At 41.7% G+C, this 12,783-nt stretch overlaps 1 protein-coding gene across 9 annotated transcripts in view; it reads right to left on the minus strand.

Moving 5' to 3' along the window:
- The window catches only part of NEO1 (neogenin 1), a 213,063-nt gene that overhangs the window by 1,053 nt on the left and 199,227 nt on the right, over window positions 1–12,783 (minus strand). For 6 of the 9 annotated variants that reach the window (XM_076348557.1, XM_076348559.1, XM_076348558.1 and 3 more), the window contains 5 exons: window positions 11,155–11,393; window positions 10,339–10,431; window positions 4,568–4,726; window positions 2,976–3,230; window positions 2,506–2,642 (listed from right to left, as the gene is read on the minus strand). In XM_076348557.1, the coding sequence (XP_076204672.1) occupies window positions 2,506–2,642; window positions 2,976–3,230; window positions 4,568–4,726; window positions 10,339–10,431; window positions 11,155–11,393 (883 nt within the window). Of the gene's footprint in view, window positions 1–2,501; window positions 2,643–2,975; window positions 3,231–4,567; window positions 4,727–10,338; window positions 10,432–11,154; window positions 11,394–12,783 lie in introns of all 9 variants that reach the window. The other 3 variants (XM_076348564.1, XM_076348565.1, XM_076348561.1) reach the window with 2 other exon arrangements.

The following is a 12,783-nucleotide window of genomic DNA, read 5'->3' on the forward strand; positions in this document are numbered from 1 at the left end:
AAGTCTTTCCCAGTACTGTGTAGTTTTCAACCCCTTATGTTCTTGGAGCATTTCTCCAAACCCTCTTCACTCTCTCAACGTCGTTTTCGCAGAAGGTGAGCCAGGCTGCATGTGGTATGCTAATGCCAAATCAGAAGCAACAGAACTCCTGTGAGATAGTTTCTGCTCTATATGTTTAAGGTCCATTATTAGACCTTCTGGCTAGAGTCTAATATTAAAGCTACTGCTCAGCTGATTGCGTACCATAAAAGTGGAGTCCCTTCCCAGAGCGGAGCCCTCAACCCTGACTGTGATCTCGCTTCCTTTGCTTCTAGATACAAACATTTTCTTTCCTCTAAATAGAAATGAATGCGGCGGGCACTTTCCAGTTTACCAAGCAATCTGGATTGTACCAGAGAAGTCGTCTCTGTCCTGCGTCTAACGCATTATCTGCCGACTACTGACAATGATAAATAGCAGTGAGCTGGAAGTACTCAGACTCATTCCTACAGGCTCTCATAAAAAAGCAGAATCAATTCAAATCACCATCTAATCCTGATTTTTAAAACTCAGAATTTAACTAGTGTTTAGTATGCTGTGGTGACTTTATATTGTACTAATTTATTAATGAAGAAATTTATTAATGGCTATATTTAAATATTACAAGTTTGTTGATGAATAAGCTAATGAGTATATTTTTGGTACCAACAAAAAAAAAAGTAGGAGTGACAACTAGACAGAAGGGCAAAAGCGCACCAAATCAACCATGCATACAGTTTCTAGACCAGTGCATACAGAAATAAAATCAAGAGGGTGACAGAACAAAAGTGTGACAAAAGGAAAGGACAGTAAGGAAACAAGGAAAAAAAAGAAAAAAAATAATTCAAAATAAGCATTTCCTGTAGCAGTAATACAATAGCTAATACAATAACTTCTTGGCTTGCAATTTGAAAGGAAAACAGCTCTTCCAGTGCCTGACACCCAAAACATCCTCACTTCTTAAAAGCTATTTCCAAAGAAGCCCAACAGTTGCATTTTTCCCAGAAAGTCAGAACACTTCCATGAGTATCTAAAAACATATTTGGGACGATGGCTTTAAGCATTTTGGCATTAATGCTGAATTTTCCCTCTGCAGTGACACTTCGGATGCTCTGCAGCAGCACAGGAAGCTGCAGCTGCACAACTTTAATAGGATCCAGGCACAGTACGCTTGCAAAACAGAAATAAATGACATCTCAAAGCGAGCACGAACACAACATCTTAAGCTGTACAGAAGAGCAAACGGCACTGTTAGAGGCCTTCAGCTCTGTGAACAAAGATGCTCTTTACATCAAGATAAGCAGGCAAAAAACAGATGTGCAGGGCACTTCTACAGCTCCAGTACGGAAGCCTGCATATAGAAGCCCAAGTCATAAACCAAAGCTCCGTTAGGCGCTACGTACTGTAAAGAATGAAAAGACTAGTGCTATAGATGGTATCAGTCTGTACTCTCCTCTTCTTGTAATTGTGATAGGCTAGCAGAAACCAGAAGCATTGAGCATGAGTCAAGAAAGGAAATCTCAGAGAACATTAATCTATGTTCAGCTAATAGCCTCAGTTCAGCCCAAACCTTGCCGAAGGTTTTTCAGTTTTTTGACTGAGTGGGCCTTGTGGACTGGAACAGATGGAAGCACCACATCTGTTTAGTGTTGTGTGATTAGGAATGAAGATATGCTCTTAAGTAACTTTCAGATTTAGAAAGCACTACTAGTACTTGCAATTTAAGTGCTTATTCTCTGAATTTACTGCCTTGTGTAGAATCATAGAATCATTAAGGTTGGAAGAGACCTCTAAGATCATCGAGTCCAACCGTCAACCCAACACCACCATGCCCACTAAACCATGTCCCTAAGCACCTCATCTACACGTCTTTTAAATACCCCCAGGGATGGGGACTCAACCACTTCCCTGGGCAGCCTCTTCCAGTGTTCAACCACTCTTGCAGTAAAGACATTTTTCCTCATCTCCAATCTAAACCTCCCCTGGCACAACTTGAGGCCATTTCCTCTCGTCCTATCGCTTGTTACTTGGGAGAAGAGACCGACCCCCACCTCGCTACAACCTCCTTTCAGGTGGTTGTAGAGAGCGATGAGGTCTCCCCTCAGCCTCCTTTTCTCCAGGCTGAACAACCCCAGTTCCCTCAGCCGCTCCTCATCAGACTTGTTCTCCAGACCCCTCACCAGCCTCGTTGCCCTTCTCTGGACACGCTCCAGCACCTCGACGTCCTTGTAGTGAGGGGCCCAAAACTGAACACAGTATTCGAGGTGCGAAGGTGTATTTGAGGTGTAGAAGGTATTTGCACTAGACTTTTTTTATACGGGTTAACAGGCAATGGCACTTGGTGGAAGTCAGAAGCCTCATTATCCTCTGCCTTTGAAAGTCTCAGTGCAGACATTACTAAAGTTTACAAGTATCATATAAAGAGAGATTCACCACAGTTCGTTAAGCACTGCCAAAGAAAGCCACTGGCAGTGTAAGAGTACCTACGCTTTCCGAGTCCTCAAGCATCCTGGTGGTCTCCTGCACATCAGGGGCACTGGGAACTACCACTGGCATAGGAGGTCGAGTTCTTCCTAAAGTCCCAATTGATGCAGTCTTCACCGAGTGAACTGGATGGTTAGGAGCTTAAAATAAATCATTATATAGTTAAGCTTCAGTTAATTAGTTCTTTTGCCTATTCAGAAAGCTCTTGAAAGTAGGAGAATAAAAAGGATTCTATTAGAGGAAAACGAACGCTTCAAATTATGGAGTGCTGAATTTGAATTTTTGTCTAGTTTATCTATGTACATAAAAGGAAAGCGCCTTGAAAATTATACCAACAAAATTCACTCCAGCCTCTGACATATTTCCTTTGATGCCCAACTCTACCCCCCCACCCCCCGTTTCTCTCATTTTCTTCTTAAAATCTCCCGTTTCTCTTTTTGGCAAGTGTGTCTTGCCAGTTTTCCCCTGCTCACCCTGCTGGGTCAGTAATGGTGTGCTTGGCAATGCGGGGTCATATGTGGAACCAGCTGGTGGAACTGCTGGCACCGCAAAACTCTTCAGCGGGTGGGAAGGACGGACATGTGCCGTAGGGAGGTTCTGAGCCGAATCCTCTTCCTGTGCGTTAGCCAGATAAGACCCTGTGGTGCTTTCAGGATCCTGGTGGTCAGCACACGTCTGAGACGAGGAAGCTGGCATGGTGTCTGTGCTAGGTGTGTTTCGAACAGATTCTACAACAGACAGAAAAAAAAAAAAAGTGGTTTATTTTCTTTAACAGAAATGTTCTCTGTGGTCAGATGGAAACAAAACAGGAGTGTTTGCAAGCACCTTTTCCAAGATCGCTGTTGTAAGCTAAGAAGTGAATTCACAGATTAACTATGTGTAGCAATAACACTAATGCTGTCCTGTTTTAAGGTGAACGGCAACGGCTGTCTAATAACAAAATAAGCTTGAGAACTGAATGATTCCACAGGCGTAATACCAAATCAACAGTTTTGCACCGAAACAGCTACATGTAATAAGACCCCAGATCAACAGCATGGAACACAAATCTTCATTTTCATTTTACCCTTGACTATTTCACAGTATTGGCATTCTTAAATAGGTATACATTGAGCATATATCACTGTAGTGCGTACAGAAGAGCCAAATTTTTTTCTGAGACAGCCTTGAAATCCCTTTACTTGCTGAAAGCTAAAATGAAATCACAGGCTTCATTTGTTTGTCTGCAGCAGGCTCCACCCTGATCTAAGAGAACAATGAGATGGTATCTTGAATTTAGGGCATCGTGATCCTACTCGGACCACGTGCAGGAAAAGATCTGGATTGTGAGAGCTGTCACTTCAGCAGTATAAACAGGACAAGGGAAACCTCTGCCTCTAACATATCGTCTGTGTATATTTGCAGCCTCATGAATTGCTTTCATAAGGAAACAGGAAACAACGCTGTTGGCTGTGGCACCTTAATTAAAATGTAGACCTTAAACTAGAGAAGCTCAGAATTCACTTCATCTCAAGATGTTACCTACGTGCAATTTAGCAATACTGTTGCTTCAAAATTTTTCAGAGCACTGGAGACATTACAAAAACTATTGCAAATGATTGTGCTTCAAGCCTGAAATCACCACAATTTTCTGTGTGCTTCAGGAAGATTAACTAATATCAGCTCTCAGTAGCATAGTCTGGACTTCTGTCCTCTCTCGGTTTTAAACACAACTAATTAGGAAAAAAGTTATCATATTAAGTAGCTCAAATTAGATTTAATGTGACATTTCAGACTCCAGGGCTGAAGGCTTTAGAATAAGTAATCTTCCTATTTGAAGTTGTATATAAAACATTAAGCCTCCTTTTCCAAGGTCATCATCACGTATCTCAATATCTGATCTACACACAAAACTGTTTACAGAAAACTCAGCCTATCAAGGATTTTGTCTGTACTTATACCCATCACTCTGCCTCTCATGGAACACCGCAACGGAGACTGACCAAGTTAAGTTTCAGGCTTTTATTTCCACGTTTCACTCATTGTGCCATTACAAGCAAAATCTACCTGATCATTTATATCTCACCTGTGGAATTGGCCCTGTCTGAATGGGACATGGATGTGCCAATCGGCCACGGGTTGACCTGGTGATGGAGATAGCTGCGAGTTGGAGAAGCGAGGCTGCCGGAGTGGAAATGATGGTGAGGGTTATCGAGTGAATGGATGGGATGAGCACTAATCACAGCTGTGAATGAATATAAGACAGAAAAATGCTTAACATACAGACAAAGCATGCACATGTACTGAAATGCACCATATCCCTCCCTTCTCCCACAGAGCCACTGAACACGGGAGCCAACCGCTCAGCAGATTTACAATGACACCAAGATGACATGTTTCAATACCAGTTTTCCAACTCTGCTCCAGCACTTTAGCTCCCTCCATGCCAAGACACAACCCCCAAAAGAGGTAGAGCTCTTCATTTTCCTGTGCAGAAAGTGCATCTCTCTTGGCTGTATCTTTCAAGCGCTTTCTGTTACGCTTGAGAAAAATGAAGCTCAGCTCCCTTTAGAACTTCCATGTATTTCACGCTGTGCTATAAATGTCAGACCTAATACAGGAGACATATGAGCTCAAATTCCAAAATAATTTCTGGCTGTCAATGAATTTCTTAACATTGCAACCAAACGTGCTATCTTTGGTTAAATAATGCAAGACAAAGTAGGACAAGATGCCAAAGGCTCTATTCATTCCCTCTGTGCAGACTTAGTAAAGCTCTGCTCCAATACACTCACTCAAACCAAAAGCCTCTTTTTCTTTTTTCCCCTCCTTTTTTTATCTTGCTATTTTCTTTTTCCTGTTTGAGGGACATGAATTTTATACTTAATGTAAATCATCCTTTGCCCTCACCCTTTTGTGCTAACAGCAAAACAAACTCTCACTACTCCCCAGCTGGGATGAAAAGCATGCGCAGAATTTAGTTCTTATGACAGACTAAAATACTGAATTGCTTAAAATCATCCAAAAGAAAGAGTCTCAACACAGAAAACAGGAGGGACATGCTACCACTAGCACCGTAGTGAAAAAAAAAAGGTTGTGGTTGGTTATTTTCTTTTGAACCTTTTCTGGAAATTCTCCAGATGTGCTGCCTTTGAAAGTTACTTTCTAGGAATGACATGATGCAGAAATCCATCATTATAATGGTGAGTTCAGTTAAGACTTCTTGCACTGATGCATGTGGTTTGAACTCAAAGACTGACTAAACAAATCTGAACCCTCCGACTTCCTCATTTCCTGGAAAACAGCCTGTCAGCAGGACATGATATGTGAATTGATCAGTGGAGGCAATATACTTGGAGATTTTCCGCTATTGGTAAGAAACAATTCCTCTCTTCCACTGAGTTACACCAACAGAAAGCTAACGTCATTATCAACCTCCTGTAAATGAAGAGTAATTAAACTCTAATGCTGGGTAATCAGTAGGTTCTAGATTTAAGTCCTGTGAGATAGCTGTCAAGGGGATGTGAAAAGCCAGATACTCTCACTAAGAGCTTCACACAAGATTAAAATGCCACTTGTCTTGCAGAGAACTGGCAAATTAAGGAATAACCCACAAAAGCTTGGCGATCAGAAATCCGGGCAGAGGCAACAGTCAGAGACACCAGGAGTTCTCTTATGTGTCAGCAAGGTAGGAGGCATAAAGATTTTAAGGCATAAAATTTTACAGGCATAAACATTTTAATTACTGCTATTTGTAGAAACCACTAGTCTACACCTGTGTTTCAGCAAGCATTTCAATCACTATCAAATATAATGCATGTTACTACAAAAGACTGCCTATATGTTTTTGCAACCACAATAAAAAATCATGCACATACACTACACCTTTCAAGACACTTCCTGAAAGCTGGGAGATGGGGAGAACACCACAAAATAGTAGTAGCTCTGAAACACTATCCAAAGCAGAATACGGTGAGCATGTGGGGAAAACCTGATCCAGTGAAAAGCCACGTCCCCAGAAAAGTTTACCCTGCCACCAAGCCATCCAGCTTCAACTGCTGGGTGTTGCTAATAATTTGCTGGGTTATCAGACCTAAATCATGTATAGCTTTACAGGTCAAAAATCAGTATGTTGTACCACCAGCTCTTAATGAAGATCATGATGCACCGTTTCAAGGAAGAGAAAACTTTAGATGAAGAACTGGATAAAGAGAAATGTGGTGTGTTAAGAAAGAAATAGCCCTTTGCTTCCCAATATCCTTCCAGCATCTTGGTTTTCCAGTTGTCGAAGAAGGAACTAACGAGGCATACACTTTTCCTGTTGCATTACTGTACATTATACTAAAATTGAACACACTAAATTAGGATAATTTAGTATTTAAAAGGTAAGTAACTAGATTTGAATGCTGCAGTGGGCGGAAAACCCACAATAGGAAGGTATCTGCCGGCACAGACTTAAACACACTAAATGGTCCCACCTTCTGTGTGGCTTGCTGAGAAAGGGCATCATGTACCAGTGTCAGTTTTCTGTGTAGCTTCCGCAAAAAGGTATCTAAAGACATTACATTAATGTTTCTACTTAATATAAAATAGAAACCTACAGCTGGAAGCCCTCAGAGCTTTTGCAAACAGGATAAAAAGTCAAAGTCACAAAAACAATCTCAAGCCCTAAGGCACCAGAAGACCTTACATATCCTTCCTGACATTTAGTGCATCATGCTAACCTGTCACACCGAGCCAGCTGTGTCTGTGTCTGTTTCGTTCTTTCTGGGCAAGGCAATATCTAATAAAGAGGGGGAAAACAGATAGGCTTTTCAAGCGAACACAGCAGGACTGTTATCAAAAAGGGATGTCACAGCTGGGTTTAGTGCTGCAAGGGAAAATCATATCCACAGCTATATCTGCCAGCATTATCACATCAGCTTGAACACCATCAAAAAGTAGAACTGGAATATACTACCTCCCCAAAATATTTATCACCGCCGTATCACTTGTGTCAACTGTACATCTTTTCATCTTACGTGGGACTGATCATATAAGTTCCTGAGTATCTTTCTCACTGAACAACACAGTATGAGGGGTACTTTGCTATGCTGTTTCTGTGGAGCACTCAGCACACTTCAGCACTGGCTCCTATACGAGTTTATCTTATGCTCTGTGTATGCAATGCTGCATCCCATTTAGAGAAAAAACACTTAGAAGTGTGCAAGGGAAGACTTATTGCAGTCTGAATTTGTTACGGGGTTACACAAGTCTGAATTCATCACGTTCCAGCACTTGGCATGGGACAGGAAACCATCAGAATCCAAAAGCTGCAATGTCCCTTGTCAGACACCCGTATTTGACAGCAGATAAAACTTTTACGAAACTAATCAGAGTCAAGATGATTAGTGTAAAACTGTATCCTCCGCTCCCCCCTCAGACGTGTAAAACTGGGAGAAAACAAGGAGGAGCATCAGACTATTTATTTTAAAACAAAGAAAAAAAGATACTGCTCTCGTAAAAAGGTTGTAAAACAAGGAAAAGAGTTGAAAATTCACAAACTGAGCTAATCAGATCATCAGGACACTTGAAAAAAAAGCACGTAGAGGCCAAGAAAACCAAGCACTCACTTCAGGTAAATAAAGCAAAAAGTTAGAAAGTTGAAACCTAATGGACTGGCCTGAAATCACTCCATAAAACACAAGAGCTTGTGGTAGCAATTACCTGGCTACAGGCTTGAACATGAACATAGTGCTCAGGGAAGTCTAAAGCTCAGACCAGATAAGCACTGTGTAATTTTGCCTCACAGTTCTGTCACTGCGTGTTAACTTTTGTACTTTTTACTTCTGTTGTCAAGTCAGGGTTTCAGTCTAGTTGTTCAGAGGTTTAGCCAAGTCCCTTTCCATCTCAGAGTCATCATTTGAAAACTAGATATATTAATTCTTAAAATAGTTCATAATAATAATTAAAATATATTTCTACTGCCTCAACAAAAATTCAGTTCAGCACTTCTGCTCAAATCATTATTAACTGATAGGGAAATACACAGATAAGAACTAACAAACCAGACATCCTCCTCATTTAAGAGTCTACTCTGCCAGACTCACAAAACCTCAGCCTCTATCAGTGGTCTATCCACATTCTAACAAATTAGTATAACAGACATATTGTGGAGCAAAGCTACTGTACATATTGCAGGCTTTTGGTATCCTTTCCAAAAGATGAGCAGTGTTACTCCTTCAGAGCCGTTTCTTCTGCTCAGTAACTTAGGAGACTAGCTCACAAGTGGGGATGTCTTGCACTGAGACCTGTGGTGATCTGTTGCCCCAGCTCTCTAATTCTCTCCTACTGGATGAGCAGCTGAGTTGTTTCTGAAGCTGTTCCTGAGCCACTACCGCACAACATAAATCCATACCGATTTTGGTTTGCCATGTGAGGGTAGACTGTAAACTACAGCTGGTCAAGAACTGCTGTCCATGCAGTGGGGACAGCAGTTATGCTTAATGTTTCGGTAATAAGAGTAAGATCACTGCAGATAAGGGTAAACATGGTAATAAGAGTAAGCATGACTCCTGTAAAAGTAAATCCTGCACCACTAACCTCAGAGTTTCAAGACAGTGCCCGTAAATATGAAAATAAAGGGAACCAGGGAATATAATATGGCTACATTTTCAATAAGGCTCTGACAAGGCTAAGTTGCTGTTGAATGGAAAGCTCTTTTATGGCCTGAAAGCTGGTTACAGATAGGAAGCAAAAGGAAGGGATGATGATCAATTTTCCGGACAGAGGAGAGTCAGCAGGAGATTCCCCAAATATCAGTGCTGGGACTGGTTTTAATCAATTATCTTCTCAGTGACCCAGACATGGAAGCAATCAGAGAAATCTTCAAGTTTGGAAATTATATTAAGGTCTTTGGGGTAGTCAAATGCTATTTTGATGGCAAGGAACTCCAGAAGGACCTCGCCAGACTGAGCGAGCAGGCAAAAAGATGGCAGGTAAACTTTAGCATACCTAAATAAGCTATTACAGTGGTAATACATTGAGGGAAATATAATCCAAACACTTCTTATATGATGCTACGCTCAGAGCTGGCAGTTACAACACGGCAAAGAGTTTTTGGAGATATGGTTGACAGGTCTCTTGCATCATTAGCTCAATATGCGATGGCAGCCAAAAAAGCCAACAGAATGTAGGACCTCATTCAGCAAGGAAGGTATCGAGAACAAGGCAGAGGACACTTTCCCGCTCTGTAAGACCTTGGTGGTACTGTGTGCAGCTCTGGCCTCTCTGCATCTCAAGAAGCATGTAGTAAAGTTAGGGAAAGTTCTGAGAATGGCAACTAAAGTGATAAAGGGGATGGAGTAGCTGCCTCATAGGGGAGGCTAAAAAGGCTATGACCGTTTGGTCTGGGGAAGAGAAAACTAACAGTGGAGAAGAACCTGACAGAGATTTACCAACTCTCTACAATTCCTATGTAACAGCTGGATATTGGCAGACTACAAAGGGAATGGACTATAAAAAGCAACCAGGCTCATAGGCTCTACGTAAAAAGCACCTGCAGCTGCCACTGCTGGAGACTGGGACAGACAGACTGCTGGACACATTCCTAACCCTTCCCCACTTTTGCAGCATGCCTCCTGCTTGCTCAAATACAGCTATTCATTTTTCCTTTTAACTTGATCTAACTCTGCCTTCACAATAAGAGATTCAGGATGCCTTCTTTGAACTGTTTCCACTGCAGATATGACAGAATTACTTAGGAGAAGTAAGTAGGAAGGCTGTATGTGAGCGTGGGTGCCTGTGCATACAGTATCAACATGGCTTGTTTGGGTGCTCCCAATTTCAAGCCAGCTGGTAGGTGGGCTGTTGACTTACGCTGAGGTGGTTGAGAATCAAAAGGCATCATCATCTTGGGCCTCATCCCCCTTCTTCCTGCCAGTGTGGACATGCTATCCTCTGACTCATGCCCTGAAGGAAAAATACTGAAGGTTATTTACCATTGCAGCAAGACTTACGTGATACCATACCAGATTATTTCAATCCTCCTCTCTCTATTTCTGGGCTGTCCTGTTTGTAAGCGGTTCTGTGACTCACAACTGATAAAAACAGCCCTTTCATCCTTTACTAGAAGGTGGAAAAGAGGACAGTTAGGGTGAAGATTATTGGGCACTGGAGAAACTCTCCAGGCCATAATGCAAACACAAACCTCTGGCAGTGCAGCTCTGGGCAATGAGTGGCAGTACAGAGTCACACATATGGGTAAGACATGCTGGATTAACAAAAGTTAACCACTCACCGAGTGAAAACTCACCCACACCTCAAGAGTTGAGCAACAGCTGGTTAAAGCACCAAAACCTGACTGTGCGTTTGACCGCTGAAAAAATGCCACACACGTCTCTCGACAGTTTAATATGAAACACTTGTTAGATGATCTTCTGATTACTAATCGGTATTTACCAAGGGAAATTCATGATTTAACTCTTGGGCACTCAATTTTCTCACTAAAACATGTGGATCCATCCTTTTCAGAGAGTCTTATAAACTAGGCACAAACCCAATTCACTACTTGGAAAATAAGAACAAAAAAAGATAAGGGTAACTGAATAATATGTCAATAAAGTGATTTCACCAGATACAGTAAAATGTATTTAATTTTAAACATCATGGTCAAAGTACTCGTTGACAGCTCACCTCTGTAGGAATTCCGCCTTTGATGGATATTGCTGTCCATGGAATTATCAACTGGGGTGATGTCTTGGGAGTTGCGAGGGATTGGGGTATCTGTCATGATTGGATTGGGATCTGGAGATTTATCAATGGGTTTTAGCTCCAGTCTTTCATGATGGATCCAGAGGTCAGGAGGCTTGACATCTTTGGAGTTTCCTTTGTACTTATGGGACCCATTCACTGATTTGCAGGCAGCTCGTTTCCTTGGGAAGGAAAACAAATGAAATGTTCTTAGATGTAGGCTTCCTTTCACGTGTTGAAAAAGGCAAATTTTCACTGAGATTTCCTTCAGATCTTGTATCCAGCTGAGCAAAAGCTATCCACTGGGCAGGAAGCTTTGAATTTTACGTATAAGCACATCTGACATCTCAAAGCATGTTCTGCAACTCTGATGCCATGAAATTTGTCTCAAATGCTACCACATGCTGCAGAACTGTGCTCTACCGTCTAAGCTTTCATTAACAAAAATTAAGTTTCCAGTACTTATGGTTATTAATAGAATATTCTAAACATGAAGTGTACGTACATCGTGCTGTGCCCATACTCCAGGGCTTACAAACAACCTCAAACAATAGCTGTAGAAGGAGTGTGCAAATAGCCAATTATCCCAATTGGATGGTTAACTCTAAAGACTAATGACAAGAACGTTCATTTTACCACTGCTCGGGTTAGACACATCTAACTAACGTGCTTTTTCATCGCTGTTGAATAGCAGCAGCAGCAAACCGACTGTGAGGCAGACATTTGACATGACAGAATTTTGGAAAAGTAAAATGTAGAGTTCCAGCACTGCCCTCCACGCACAGTCCTCACTTTGGACCCTGGCAACGATGGAGGAAGGTGTCCCTTCTGGGTAGCACGCTTGCTAGAAATGGCTAAGATACGACTGAACAAAATTTTGAAAATATCAGTGAACGGAGCCTCTCACGTAGGTGATACGCAGCCAGACGTGCTGCCGGCAGCCCGCTTTGGGCGCTGCAGCTGAACGAGTGAAACAGATCAGAAGGTTATTCACTGGTTGTGGGTTGCTGCATGTAAGAGAGGGGGCATTTAGAAACTGGGAAAACAAAGGCAAGATTTCACAGGGTTATTTCTGCTCTTTGAAAATAAAATACGTCTCTTGGGCACAGGCCCATGAATTTTGCCCTCTCCCAAACACATCCCCCAGGTGCTAGACCATCACTCATATATCCTTGCTCTCCTCTCCTGAAGAACTTGGATTGTTGCAGGATGGTTCAGCTTCAGCAAAGCAAGTGGAGATTATCTTCTAAGCCTGGCTTTTAATCACTTTCTTAAAACTCTGTTTTGCATAACAGAGTCTATGTTTTCAAACAGTTTAAGTTTTCAAACTTAAAAAAAAAAAGCTTTCAGCTCTGTTCAGTTCTTTCAGAGAACATGCAGGAACAACCTTCAGGAGCCTATAAATGGAAGCATCGCTGCTGTAGTCTTAATTCAGATGCTCTAAATGAGGGAATAATTCAGATAACACACCTATATTTTGGATTTTGGAGCACTTGTCTAAGGAGTCCAGCACCAGATTCAGATTCCACTCCAGTAATCTATCTAAAAATTGGATATTATCATGCACAGCTT

The sequence above is a fragment of the Aptenodytes patagonicus genome, chromosome 10 (genome assembly GCF_965638725.1).
Source record: "Aptenodytes patagonicus chromosome 10, bAptPat1.pri.cur, whole genome shotgun sequence".
In the NCBI taxonomy this organism is placed as follows: domain Eukaryota; kingdom Metazoa; phylum Chordata; class Aves; order Sphenisciformes; family Spheniscidae; genus Aptenodytes; species Aptenodytes patagonicus.